Here is a 14,343-nt window from a genome sequence, read left to right on the forward strand (position 1 = left end):
ATTGTCAAACGATCATTGTATTTCACTTTTTCCTCTGAAAATATTGCACATCTCATGTTTACGTGGTTTTCGAACCGCGAAATTTCAATCACCTCTAGTATCTGAAATGACGATTTTCCCCAGGCTTCTCAGTTTAAAATTACGTTTAAGGGAAACATATTCCGGTCTGCACAACGACAAGCGAGTACAAAAGAGCTCAACACCAAAAAATACCCCCGACTTACATGTATTTGCAAAGCGGATTCCTCCAGGCACATTGATTTTAAGTCCGTGTTAGGTAAACACAGCTCGGTGGGAACAAAAAAAAACCCCGACTTGCATGTATATTCGCGGCGCGGATTTCGACAGGCACATCGATTTTGAAGTCTGTGTTGGGGAAACCGTAAATCGGGCCAATCAGAACTTGGCAGGTAGGGCGCTTAACATTTTACTGTTATTCAATTGTTCATCTCATGAAAAATAATATTTTATTAATTGTGATATACGCGTAGAAATATTTCCTATCAATTGATACAATTGATATAGTAGGTAGGGTTAGCACACAAATCGGCAGATCAAATTTATGGGGAAAAAGGAAATTCTTCCAGTTTTCATGAATTTAAACCGTTTAGAGATTAGCGAATTGTAATGTATAGCATATCAAACGAATCTTAGAGAATTTCCGATTCGATTGGTATGCAAATCATGAAAATTCGTTCACAGTGAAAATAATTATTAGCGTTGACTTTATTTCATAAAAACGTGGCATGCGGCTTAGCCGGAATTCCGATTCAGGTTTCGAGAGGGGATTCCGAAACTCGCGAGAAAGCTGACTCAATCTGACTCATGAGAGCGGATAATCCTTTCTTTGCTCTTTTTCAATCCGTGGGCTGGGGGAAGTTCGTGGATTTGAAAAAAATATTATTTGCTTTAGCAAATATTGTTTTCCTGGGGGCAAAGATCTGGCGCTAATTGTGAATTGGAGAATTTTGCTCGTCCATTTCAACCTGAATCGTAGACAAGGTAGGAGTGCGAGTATTTTTTGCTTGTCGCGTCGCGGTGTGCTTTTGAAAGTAAGAGTTGTGCTGTGGAAGATTTTTCAAATATAATTAGTTCGTTCTGCCTTTTTGTTTTTTTTTCGTAGCATTGTTAGGATAGCGTTGGCAGAAAACATTTCATCTTCGGCAGAAAAGATGTCATCCCGTGTGCTAGAGAGTCATATGCGCAAAAAATGAGCTATTTTAAAAGCTTAAAAATGGTTTGTTTGTATGCGTGCAGACATCTCTTTCTGTTTTCTTTTCTCATTTCATTTGGGATTGTGCCAGTCCATACGAAGTCAATAGGAATCGAACCAAGGCCGGCTGGAATGCAAAGCTATTTCACACGACCACGCTATCCACATGGCCAATGATGCTTCAGAAGTTGTTCAACAAATACGTGATAATATTGCACCTGATTATATAATGAAGTTGGAAAGTGTTTTCTAAGAGCAAAAAAAGGAGCGCAAGAAGGAGAACAAGATCTATCTCGGTCTGGGCCGTGTGGCAAGGTATGCGGAAAGCTTATTTGTCTTTTGTTTCGCTCGCTCGTATTAATCTTATATTGCTGTACCATGTATATTATACAAATGCTTACCAGTTTTTGTGAGTCATGACATTTTCTGTTATGTTATGTCTCATTTAATGTCATAAATCGGGATGACAAAACATGAGCTAAAAATCAATTTTGGGTGTACTAACCAATTTTGGTTAGTTTCCATCATATGTACCAAGTTTCAATAAAATCAAAGAGGGTCGCGTCAAAATTTGCTATCTTCCGACTGATTTGGCATTAAACTGCTCAGAATGACTATTTTTTCGTTTCCGAACGACAAAAATAAACTCCGGTGACGACAATTCTCTTTACCGAATGAAGCCAATTATACATTGTAACACTATATTCTGGTGGTGTCTCAGAGTGGACAGCATGGAAAAAAATGCTTAATATATTCATGAAGGATACTATCATGAGGAACAACGAAGTCACTTTCGAAAAACTTTTGTTATTGTCGTACATTGCCATAAATAGTGAGCGTAATTATACGTATCTAATTAATTATTTCATAGTCTAAAAATATTATTAGAAACACCTCTTCTATTTTTACCGACATCTCTCCTACAAATGATTACAAACTCATGAAGTCTTTCACGTTGGACATCGGGCATCATGCTGAAGAAACGGAACGGTGCCTATCGCAGCATAATATATGTAGAAGGAAACACTTATTCCGTTAACCGCTTCCTTGCCCTATCATCTTCCGTAGATGCATACAAATGACCATGTAGCTCCATGTTTCCGTCACATCGCTCCATTCCAACACTGTGCCCAATTTCGAACGGTTCCCACGCAAAGCTTCGGTGCCTGCCGATGGCTGATGAATTTTGTTAATTTATGGGGGACAATCTGAACTCCGATACAGCCGCGCCCGGAGGCCACAGCCTATCAGTGCGAGTGGGATTAGACCTTTCCGCCCTTCACCCCTCCACAGAACCGACCCATCCGGGTTCGGTCAGCGCTGCAGCTGCCAGCGGCTACCAAAAGGCTACAATGACGCATCAAGCTCCTGTGGCCCCGTCGCTTAGTGGTGGCTGCTGACAAATCTAGTTCGACACATTATTGTGCAATGCCTCCAGGCTGGACCGTTTGATAGATTAACATTGGGCGGCAGATCCCGGGTTCCCGGGGCAATGACGGTCGAGAGCCGAACAGCAATCTAAGTGTTATACCGCTGGTTCACCACTGCTGATTTGGCATTTAAAACGATAAATTGCTTGTGCCCCGTGGAAGAAGAACCATGGTCGGAATACCATCGGCCATGTCGCAAGCTGACAGTTTAGTGTGATGTGCGATGAACTCGACCGATGGCACCAAAACAGAGTAATTATTTATGAAACAAAGGGTCATCTCGTTGGGATCAAACCTTGGAGGAGTTTGGCCCCTTGTCGAATCATTTTAGCTCGCTACTGTGCGCTGTTGTGGATCCGGATAGAGAGCCCAACTTACCGTTTGTCGCAGTCGTAAAAATTTCTGTTGCAGTACGTTCCCGGTACGAGGTCACCATTCCATATCCTGTTGTCGTTCCTGGAAAGAAGAGAACAGAAAAAAAAGAACTGAAGTGAGCAAGTGAGTAAATGGAGGGGAAAACGATTTGCGCGCTGCGAGGCGGATGGATGCGGTGGATGGTACGGGATGATTGATATGAAGGTAATTTATTTCCGGTGAATTTCATTATTACAAACACGTCGAGCGTCCCGCGCCGAGATGTACCGTCAACGAAAATGCGAATGCAGAACGACGGAGAAAAATGCCAGCTTCTGGCAAATATTGCAGTCGTTTTTTTTCCTGTTTTTAATATCGTGCTCGTGCTCATTAAAATTTCGAAATATTGCTGCGGTTCTTCATTACCTATTTTGTGTGCGACACTGGGATTTCCGGCAGCATTCTTCAAACCCATTCGGGTGGTAGGAGTGGCTGACGCTGAAATAATGGTTTTTTGTTCTTCGGTGGAAATTGTATAATTGGTGTTAAAATAATGCCACCGAACGGGATGAACGAATGATTGAAAAATTCCTTGATTCCACTTATATGGACGTTCATCATTTATTGTGTATAATTTAACTAATCCTAGATCAATCATTCAAATTTAAAATGATTCCCGACTGATTAGTTAACTCGCCTCTGGCGAGAGAACCATATTATTCGATTCCACCTACAATGATGCTGTCATGAAAACAACATTATAAAATTTCATAACAAGTAATAACTCGCTGCGTCCATAAAACAGTACTCACTTGGTCACCGGTGGGAGAGTGGATAAAAATGAATAAAATGTTTCAATCCGCAGCAACCAACCTCAATGTCTCGGTGAGGTTTTTGCCAGCCGCCGTCGATGGTGTTGTTCCATCGATTCGGATACTATTGAACATAAAAACAGCAAACAGTGTAGAATGTAATAACGTCAATTTAATACCATTCCCCATATTTGCCACGTCTGCGCCCATTCGGGTGGCCATTGGCTTCCACAATGCTGTTATTTTGCACCAGCGCACAGCTTGCCACCGGAGAGGGAGACGGAGACGGAGGAACAACAGAGCGAACGCATAGTCGTAAAGCTAGATTTTATAGTTTATTACTAAATGGAATTTTCAATTTTCATTTATTGCCCGTTTTGTGCACTGATTCGGATACGAGTGCTAGTACTTTCACCGGAATAATTGCTTCACCATGCAAACTCGATATGAAAGAATGTCAGCTTGGCTGTATTCGTTTATGTATTTCCCAAAGCTGGTAAAATCAAGAACGATTTGTTGGAAGTTCAATATACGATGACGAAAAAAATATATTTATATGGAAGAAACCTTCTAGTCAGATGAAACCGATGTATAAAACATACTGGATCACATAAAAAGTGTTGGTTTCAATTTCGTCTCAAAACCCAATAATATTAGGCTGTCAAAAAAGTCCTGCGGTATTTCCGCGAGGTGTCGTTGTAAGCGCGTAGTTGTATTCATTGTATCGAGTCATACTATAGCATGTTGGATTTTTGGTATTTTTGCGCGCTATAATATAGTCCTTGACAGTGTTTTGTTTGGTTAAGTCGTTCGTGAGTTATAGTGTCGCAAATATGGAGCAAAATAAAGAGAAAATCCGACATATTTTACAGTACTACTATGACAAAGGCAAAAATGCATCCTAAGCTGCCAATAAAATTTGTGCAGTTTATGGACCCGATACAGTTTCCATTTCCACCGCACAACGATGGTTTCAACGTTTTCGTTCTGGTATAGAGGCCGTCGAAGATGCATCACGCTCCGGAAGGCCTGTCGTCGAAAATTGCGACAAAATCGCTGAATTAGCCGAGAAAGACCGGCATAGTAGCAGCCGTAGCATCGGCCAAGAGCTGGGGATAAGTCATCAAACCGTTATTAACCATTTGAAGAAGCTTGGATTCACAAAGCTCGATGTATGGGTGCCACACACGTTGACGCAAAAAAAACATCTTTGATCGTATCGACGCATGTGAATCGCTGCTGAATCGCAACAAAATCGACCCGTTTCTGAAGCGGATGGTGACTGGCGATGAAAAGTGGGTCACTTACGACAACGTGAAGCGCAAACGGTCGTGGTCGAAGCCCGCTGAAGCGGCTCATACGGTGGCCAAGCCCTCATTAACGGCCAGGAAGGTTCTGCTGTGTGTTTGGTGGGATTGTCAAGGAATAATCTATTATGAGCTGCTTCCCTATGGCCAAACGCTCAATTCGGACCTGTACTGCCAACAACTGGGCCGCTTGAAGGTAGCACTCATGAAGAAGAGGCCATCTTTGATAAACAGAGGCCGCAGTGTCTTCCATCAGGACAACGCCAGGCCACATACTTCTTTGGTGACGCGCCAGAAGCTCCGGGAGCTCGGATGGGAGGTTCTTTTGCATCCGCCGTATAGTCCGGACCTTGCACCAAGTGACTACCACCTGTTTTTGTCCATGGCGAACGAGCTAGGTAGTCAGAAGTTAGCCACAAAAGAGGCCTGTGAAAATTGGCTATCCGAGTTTTTTGCCAATAAGGAAGCGAGCTTCTATAACAGGGGTATTATGAAGTTGGCATCTCGTTGGGAACAAGTCATCGAACAAAACGGCGCATATTTGACTTAAAACAGATAATTGTAACTAATTTTATAAACAAATGAAAATTAAAAAAAAAGTACCGCAGGACTTTTTTGACAGTCTAATAATATCATAATTTATAGTAGACTAGTTGACCCGGCAAACTTCGTCCCGCCCAAAATTTATTTTTCGTTTTCACATTCACGTTTTCTTACTAAGCGCACGTTCATGGGTCCAATCGCAGAACTGTTCATTGATTAATCTTCTAATCTACCCTTTAAAATTATTTTTTACTATAAAATTTCAGTACGTCTACCAAAACTCGACATTATAATATCAGATTATTTTCAGACACAATTCTCGTGCAAGATTTTTCATGCACTTGCAAATAACATGTTTTTCCGTTACATGGAATAAATGTTTAATACAGAAAATGTGATAGAATGAAGACAGCCGGAAATCGGACAATTATTTTCTCGAGTTTTGCTCTTATCAACACAATCGGCGATCCATTTTTAATTTTATGGATAGAAGATGATATAGGAGTGCGTTTTATCACATTAAATCCATTTCCACTTTCGAACGAAGATCAATTTCGTTACCGCAAACATCAAATGGGATTAACAATGGTTGTCAATATGTCATTGTAGAACACATGCGAATTGAATTTTTCGAATTTTCCCATTTTCCTTCAGAGTTTTCCGAAAATTTTAAATTGTCATGTTTGGTTGGAATATTTTTGGTTGAAATATGTGTAATATTTTTATTGGACCCCCTCTTCTTTCCAGAGGAGGAAGGTTTGTCATACCATCATAGAAACATTTTTCGTACCCAAAAAACCCTCACATCTCAAATTTGGCTCCATTTGCTTGGTTAGTTCTTGTGTTATGCAGAAGTTTGTGTTTCATTTGTATGGCTGCTCCCGCTTAGAGAGGGGGTGGAGTGTCTAGCCATCGTAAAAACATTTATTGCACCCTAAAACCTCCACATGCCAAATTTGGTTTCGTGTGCTTGATTAATTCCCGAGTAATGTAGAAATTTGTGTTTAATTTGTATGGCAGCTCCCCCTTAGAGAGGGGGAACGGGTCTCAAACTATCACGAAAACCTTCCGCGGCCCCAAAAACCCCTACATACCAATTTTCATGTCGGTCGGTTCAATAGTTTCCGAGTCCATAAGAATCAGACAGACATACAGACAGACAGACAGATATATATATATATATATATATATATATATATATATTTATATATATATATATATATATATATATATATATATATATATATATATATATATATATATATATATATATATATATATATATATATATAGATGCCTTGAATGTGGATATCACTTTTTTCAGTTGGATTCGCACGTACTTCCATGATTTTCGGATGTCGTGGTACATCAAAATATATTCTGGATTGATTACTTCATAGTTGTACATATATTTGATCCAAAAATTTTGTTGAAGCTGAAGTCGGAAGCATCTTAGAATATCATATCTATACGAAGTATCAGTTTTGTCCATTTTTTGCTGAATGCCCAGCAATCGGTGTATCCGACTTCTATTTCAGAAAGCTCTTCGAGTATTGTCCCCTCTTGCAATACGGTTGAGTTTTGCCTTCCGATGCCGATCCCCCTTCCCCTCTGTGGACATGCATGGGCATTGAATATACCCCTTCTCCTGTTGTCCACGAGGACATTCTTCAAATTTTTTTCGTTGAAAAAACAGGGAAATAATTGAATTCCACCTTTATTCTTTTTTTGGTTTTGCTTTTTTTTTTTGTATAAAATCACGGCTTGAGACGTTGGGATTTGCTTTAATCATCCGCTGCACCTTTCCCGCCGTCTTTTTGTTCTCCGGTCCCGGTTTTCTTCCAGCTCCTTTGCCGTGGTCCAACGTCAACCGCTCCTGGAACCGCTTGAAGACTCTGGAGACGGTTGAATGGTGAATGTTCAACATTTTGCGACAGGTCAGGAAATTCCAGGTGTTTGGAAAGAATTTGTTCTCTCGACTCGCGTTGGTTCACCTCCATTTTCGTTTAATCGAAAAACACGACTTCGAGTTTGACAGCATGTAGACAATACACATCAATGAGAAAGTGTGCAAAATTTGGTTGATTTTTACCCAATGGTAAAAAAGTTATGCCCTGTTGAATGTGTCGCAATAATTTCGTGTTCGCCCTTTATATAAATTATCGGATATTACTTTTCGTCGGAATAATTAAAATTTAAAATATGGGGAAATGCATTTTAAATTGCGCGTTTATTAAAAGTGCGCTAAACTCGACAATAGTACGATACAGACAGAAGTACTGAACTGTTCGGGTTTGTGAACTTCTTCGGCTCTACACTCGTACTCCCATACTTGCTGAACTATTCCTCTCTCATCTAGATTTTTGTGAGTGCTTGGTTCTTTACGTTATTTATGTAGATATTCGTCATGCTGAGTTTCCTACGTTATAATTATCAACTTCTTCTCTTCTTGAATGGCGTTCTCGTTCCTGTGGAACTTTTGCCATCTCAACGTATGCATTGACTAGCCTCATTTAGTAATACTTAGTTGAGATTTCTTCAGCCAAATAACACGCCTTGAATGTATTCCGAAGGGGCAAGCTCCAGAATACGCGTGACCACAGTGCAAGTCGAAGGAAGCTTCGTTGACAATAATCCCTCCGACCAGAACGGGAATCGAACCCGAACAACCGGCATGATAATGTGAGACGCTAACCACTCGGCCACGGGTGCACCCTATAATTATCAACTACTATCTATTAATAATAAGGTATTAACTTATATATGCAGCCATTTCATGCCAAACCAATAAAGTGGATCTCAGATTTCCGTAAAAAGTGGTAATTTCATTCTTTTCCGCAGAACATTAGACCGGTATTTTTTTATTTTCTCTTTAGGGTAACCATTTCCATTTTGGGGTGATCCGAAAAATCAACTGTTTCTCCTTTTTTTTTCAAAAAATTCCTTTTTTCAACTTTTGAACTACTATACCGATTTCGACGACCGATATATCAAATCAAAGGCAAATAACTAGTCTTCTTTAAAAAAAATATAAAACTTGCAGATAATTGGATTTTGTTTTCATTTATTATTTTATAGTTTTCATGGTCCCGGGACCCAGAGCGCTATATTTTTTCATATTTTTTCTTCAAAGCTGAGGTTTTTTTTACATAACATATCCAAAAATCACAAAGGTGTTTTGATTCCAATAGCTTAATGATCAGAAAACAGGAACGTGGGAAATCCAATTTTTTGCAAATATAGATCATTGTCTTTAATTTGATATGTCGATCATCGAAATCGGTGTATTAGTTCAACAGTTATGAATTTTTGAAAAAAGGCATTTTTGGGAAAAAAATGGAAAATAGTTACTTTTCAGACTATCCTTAAATGGAAATGGTCACCCTAATGAAAAAATAATAAAATGTGCGGGTATCATATTTTCCAATAAAGAACAAAAATACCACTTTTCAAGGAAATCTAAGAACCTCTATATCGGTTTGCAATGGAATGGCTTTACAGGTCGAACTTGATCTTATACTGACTCGACTATATATGATTCGATTATATACCATTAAGGACTCGATTATATACAGTTTAAAATTTTCTCAATAGTTCAAATATGACTTATTTCAAGAAAAAATGCAACCTTTCAACGTTATGGTGAAATTTAAGTGGCTATTATAAGTAATGTGGGGTAAAAATCATGATTTTTGAAGATTTTCCTTGAATTTTCACCAGTAATTGTTTACATCGGTATTCCAGCGAAATCAAGAAAGATAGAAGTTGGGTGTCGAACAACAAATTGCAGAGTGGTTAGAGAGTTTTAATTTGATTGATAGAAACAATCATGTTTAATATGAATTTTTGGGATAATGTTAATAATAATACGTTAAAAGTTACTAACTCTTAAGTTTTTCACTTTCACAATGTTATTTAAATCCACTAATTTGGATGTTTCACTACTGTTTCATGTACTAGATTTTCAATATAATCGTCTTACGTTGCGTACTTTTTAATGTAGAGCCAGTTTGAGGCAACAGAGTCCGAAACAAATAAAAAATATAACTCTGTCATTGTTGATATTCGAACGTATGCGTAGAAGGATTTTTTTCATCAAATGTGATCGTCTATCTGGGAAATCTGGGAAAAAATATTTTTTTCATGTGAGTAAGGTATTTTCTGACTATGAGGGGATGAATCGACATTTTGAAAGTGCTGACTGACTGGGACTGACAGTTATAAAATAATAAAATGAAAATATATATAGTTTGTTTTCGAATGTTTTACAAAATGTGACTACTTTCTAGTCGAATTGCTGAATCTATACAGTAAGTATCTTTGGGAACTGAGACCGACACTGATATTGTGCAAACGTTGTGATGCGCGCTGAATGGAAAGCGCAGCAAGAAAAAAAATGGGACTTAACGTGTTAAACCCATGTCCGGAAGAAAAAGCACATTTAGAAGTAATTTTAAATCGGGACGGATTGAAGTAATCGATGAAATTGTCTATTCAAGAAGTTTCATAAGGGTGTTCTTAATTCGAATTATAAATAAAAAGTGTTCGGATTTCAAATCACGACACAATGAAGAAATTTACAAATTTTGAACGAATATAAAATGATTTTGTGGAATTCTGTGATACAGAACATACATGAAAACCTTCTTATTCTATAGGAACGGTCATGCTATGATATATCAATATTTTTAAAAAACTACTAAAGTAGTGGAAATTATCATCGTAAGCGCTTATGTGTCCGGATTTCGATGCATTACGAAACTATCATTTCACTACACAATACACACAGATTAAACTACGCAGGCGTAGGGTAAATTATCTTGGTTTGTCCGATTTGGGGTGTTTTCACGCAACTAGTCAATGCGAATCGATTTTTCATCATGAAACACATATAATCAAAACGAGTTTGGATTTTTTAAAAGCCCCAAGTCTCTAGTTGCTAATACTACCATAAGGCGTTGAAATTATTCAAATTTTTATGTTTTTTAACGATTTTCCTCAAAGAGAAATTATGATCATGGTTTGTCCGGTTTTAGAAATCACTATTTTTAAGTGAAAAATTTGAATTTTCAAGTAGATGTTGCATATATCATTATTTGAGTTTACTGGCTTCATATTGATCCATTCATAATTTAAGCTTTCTTCAGAATATTGCCTTCTCTTGGGCATTTTAAAAGTGTTCACCTCAACACAGGGAAACTATATTTCTGCTATGCGCGATGAACACAATAAACAAAATGCAGCGCGCCAAGCGGTTGCCATAGCAATCATGGGGACAAAACAACATTAATGAATCGGACAATTACAAGGTTTAGTTATGTAAATCTGATACAAATGGTGTGCAAGCATGATGTTTACAATATTTGTAAGTGATTTAATCCAGAAAAGGTCAGAATACGTGCCAAATAATCATCTGATGATTGATTGAAAGTTAGCTCAAATGAGGGGCGCATTGACACCAATAGAGGGTGGATTTTATAATCCTTTAAAACATGTGAATCCGTAAAAATATACTATAGAACTATTGTAATTCATGAAAAAAACATTTTTTTATATGTTTTGAAACATTCGAATATCTGATTTGACACAGGTTTTTTTTTTGGCAGACTTATCTCACTTCTTAACTAGGCGAACCTATCCAGAATTTTCACCTGCCCCCGGGCTTCTGAATGCCAAAGGGGGACTAGGCTCTGCGGAATGCACGTATCTGCATGCTCGTGCTGTTTTAGTCCTGACCGAGGAATTGTCGGACAATCGCGCAGGTGCTAAGGATGACCGACTTTTGGATGCCGGCTAATTCCTTCTCGATGTTCAACACCTTTAGCGCTTCCAGAAGTGTCTTCGGGATAATTCCAGTTCCAGAGAGAACGACTGGAACAATTCTTGGGACCTCCCTTAGCCCCCACAGTTCCTTGAGCTCCACGGCCAATGGTCGGTACTTGCAGATTTTGCGACCGTGGGTCTCCTCCAGATTCTGGTTCAGTGGAATAGCGACATCGATGATGGTGACTTTGCGGTCGCTCTTGTCGTAAACCATTATATCTGGGCGGTTGTGGTGGATCGAGAGGTCGGTCAGAACAGTGCGATCCCAGTACAGCTTGAAACGGTCATTTTCCAGGACAGGTGCAGGCAGGTTCCGGTAGTTTGGTACGTTGTCTTCCAGTAGAGCACATTGGAGCACTAGTTGTCGATGAACAATACGGGCCACGTTGTTGTGGCGCTCGGTGTAGGCTGCGTTGGCCAAAACGGGACAGCCTCCCATAATGTGCTCTATGTTTTCACCTGGTTGATGGCACATCCGGCAAATGTCATCAACGTCTTGATGCCAGACGTACCGCCTGCAGTTTCTCGTCGGCATTATCCTGTCCTGGATGGCTATCATGTCGGCTTCTACTACTGAAGAGAGTTCACCACGCGTTAGCCACAGATTAGATGCGGCCTTGTCGACGTGTGGCCGGTCCAGTTGATGGGGGTGGGCACCATGCACTGCCTTCTGCTTCCAAGCTGCAATCTTCTCCTCCACTGTCTGCAGATTGCAGTTGAGTTGGTACTCCGCTTGCGCCAAGTGCAGAGCGCTGTATCCTCTGTCGGCGGCGCAGACAGCCCGGTATAGCGCGTTTTGGTTGGCGCGTTCTGCGAAGTACTCGCGCAGTTGTCGTACCTGGGCAACACACAGTGCAGAAATGTCGACGATTCCAAGTCCCCCTTCTTTGCGTGGTAGTGAAACTCTCTCCAGTGCCGATTGAGGATGGTGCATTCCGGCCTCTTTGAATGCTTTCCTCATCCTCCTCTCAAGGTCCTCTAGGTCAGTTTTGCTCCATTTGACTACACCAAAACTGAAGGTCAGCAGGGGAACCGCGAATGTGTTGATCGCGCGTACCTTGTTCCCCGCGTTGAGGAAAGTCCTCAGGACACAGTTCACTCGACTCAAGAACTTGTCTCGCAGCTCCGTCTTGATGTCGGAGTGGCGAATCCCGGTGAGCTGTCGGAATCCAAGATATTTATAGGATTCGCCACGAACCATGTCTCTTATAAACTCGCCGTCATAGACCTCGTAGCCTCCGGATTCGGTAAGTTGTCCTTTCAGCAGGTGGACACAGCGACACTTGTCGAGGCCGAACTCCATACAGATGTCCCTGCTTATTTCTTCGACAACCCGGATAGCTACACCTAGACGCTGACGTGAATCAGCGTAGACCTTGAGATCGTCCATGTAAAAGGTATGGGTCACTTCTTCGTGGGCGCCGTCGCCATACCTTATTTTATAGCCATGACCGTTTCTATTGAGCGTCCTACTGAGGGGGTTCAGTGCCAGACAAAACCAAAGCGGGCTGAAAGAGTCGCCTTGGAATATCCCCCTCTTTATCTGCAGCGCTCTAGACTGCAACACATTTTCCCCATCACTAAGGTGCAGAGACGTGCTCCACTGCCTCATCGCATGCTGCAGGAACCTAACGACGACGGGATCAATTTTGTAGAGCTCCAATACCCGGACGAGAAACGAGTGAGGTATGGAGTCATAAGCCTTCCTGTAATCGATATAGGCCATGCTTAGGTTCCGCTGGTTATAAACCGCCTGGCCGACTATGGCTGCGTCGATGATGGCCTGGTCTTTGCAGCCATGCGTATTTTTTCTGCATCCTTTCTGCTCTTCTGCGATGATATGGTGTTGTTCGCAGTGGGCAGAAACTTTGGCGGTTATGATGCTGCTTAATATCTTGTACAGACTCGATAGGCACGTTATCGGCCTGTACTTTGATGGGTTCAATGTGTTGCTGTCTTTCGGGAGGAGGAATGTGACGCCACGGGTGGCGAATTCAGGGAGGTTGTGTGGGTCACGTAGCACCTTGTTGAAGCACTCAGCTATCTTTTGATGTGCGACGGTCAGCTTCTTGTGCCAGAAGTTCTGAACACCATCGGGGCCCGGTGCTGCCCAGTTCCTAAGGTACCGCGAGGCTTCGCGGACATCGTTCTCTTCGACGATGATAGCTGGCATCTCTCCAATTTCACCACAACTCTCCTCCTCCCGTCTTAACCACATTTGCCCGTCGCGATGTTGTACTGGGGTCTCCCAAATACCAGCCCAGAAGTTCGTCACATCGCTAATATCTGGCAAACCTTCGCGGTAGTCGGGCTTCTCGTCGCTAATGTGGTCGTAGAACGCTTTCTCGTTATCTCTGAACATCCGATTTTGTTCCTGGCGCTTTGCAGAGTCAGAGTAACGTTTCAGCCGTTTTGTAAGGACGCTCAATTGCTGTACCAGTGTGTCGAGTTTTTCCGTCAGCTGGTGAGCTCCCAGCTGGCGAAGTTCAGTAGGCCGCACGATCACAGCAACTTGGCGACATAATTTCGCCGATCTGCTGCCTCTTTTGTACGCCATCAGTCTTCCAATTGCGGCGCGCTTGTTTAGGATCCGTTGCTCCAATCTCCTTCGCCATGGAGGCTCACGCCTTTCACGGAGATGTTGGAGCAGTCCGCCTCTTGGCCTAATACAGTATCCTAAACTTTTGGCGGTCGCCACAGCAGCACAGTAAACTTTCAGTTGCAGCTCCTCCATGTTCTCAGCATCAACCAAGTGCAGCGGAAGAACGTGCTCGTTCATGAGCTTTACTGCACTTGTCAGCCTGCGGGAATGCTGCAACTTCGGGATTCTGAGGCGCGACAATGGGTCTGTGTCGCGGAAC

The 14,343-nt window shown here is 41.2% G+C and overlaps 1 protein-coding gene across 4 annotated transcripts in view; it reads right to left on the bottom strand.

The window, feature by feature from the left end:
• Positions 1 to 14,343, bottom strand: part of LOC129764786 (uncharacterized) — a 1,146,248-nt gene that overhangs the window by 48,049 nt on the left and 1,083,856 nt on the right. For all 4 annotated transcript variants that reach the window (XM_055764269.1, XM_055764265.1, XM_055764267.1 and 1 more), the window contains one exon: positions 3,022 to 3,099. In XM_055764269.1, the coding sequence (XP_055620244.1) occupies positions 3,022 to 3,099 (78 nt within the window). The remainder of the gene's footprint in view (positions 1 to 3,021; positions 3,100 to 14,343) is intronic.

The sequence above is a fragment of the Toxorhynchites rutilus genome, chromosome 2, assembly GCF_029784135.1.
Source record: "Toxorhynchites rutilus septentrionalis strain SRP chromosome 2, ASM2978413v1, whole genome shotgun sequence".
Lineage (NCBI taxonomy): Eukaryota > Metazoa > Arthropoda > Insecta > Diptera > Culicidae > Toxorhynchites > Toxorhynchites rutilus.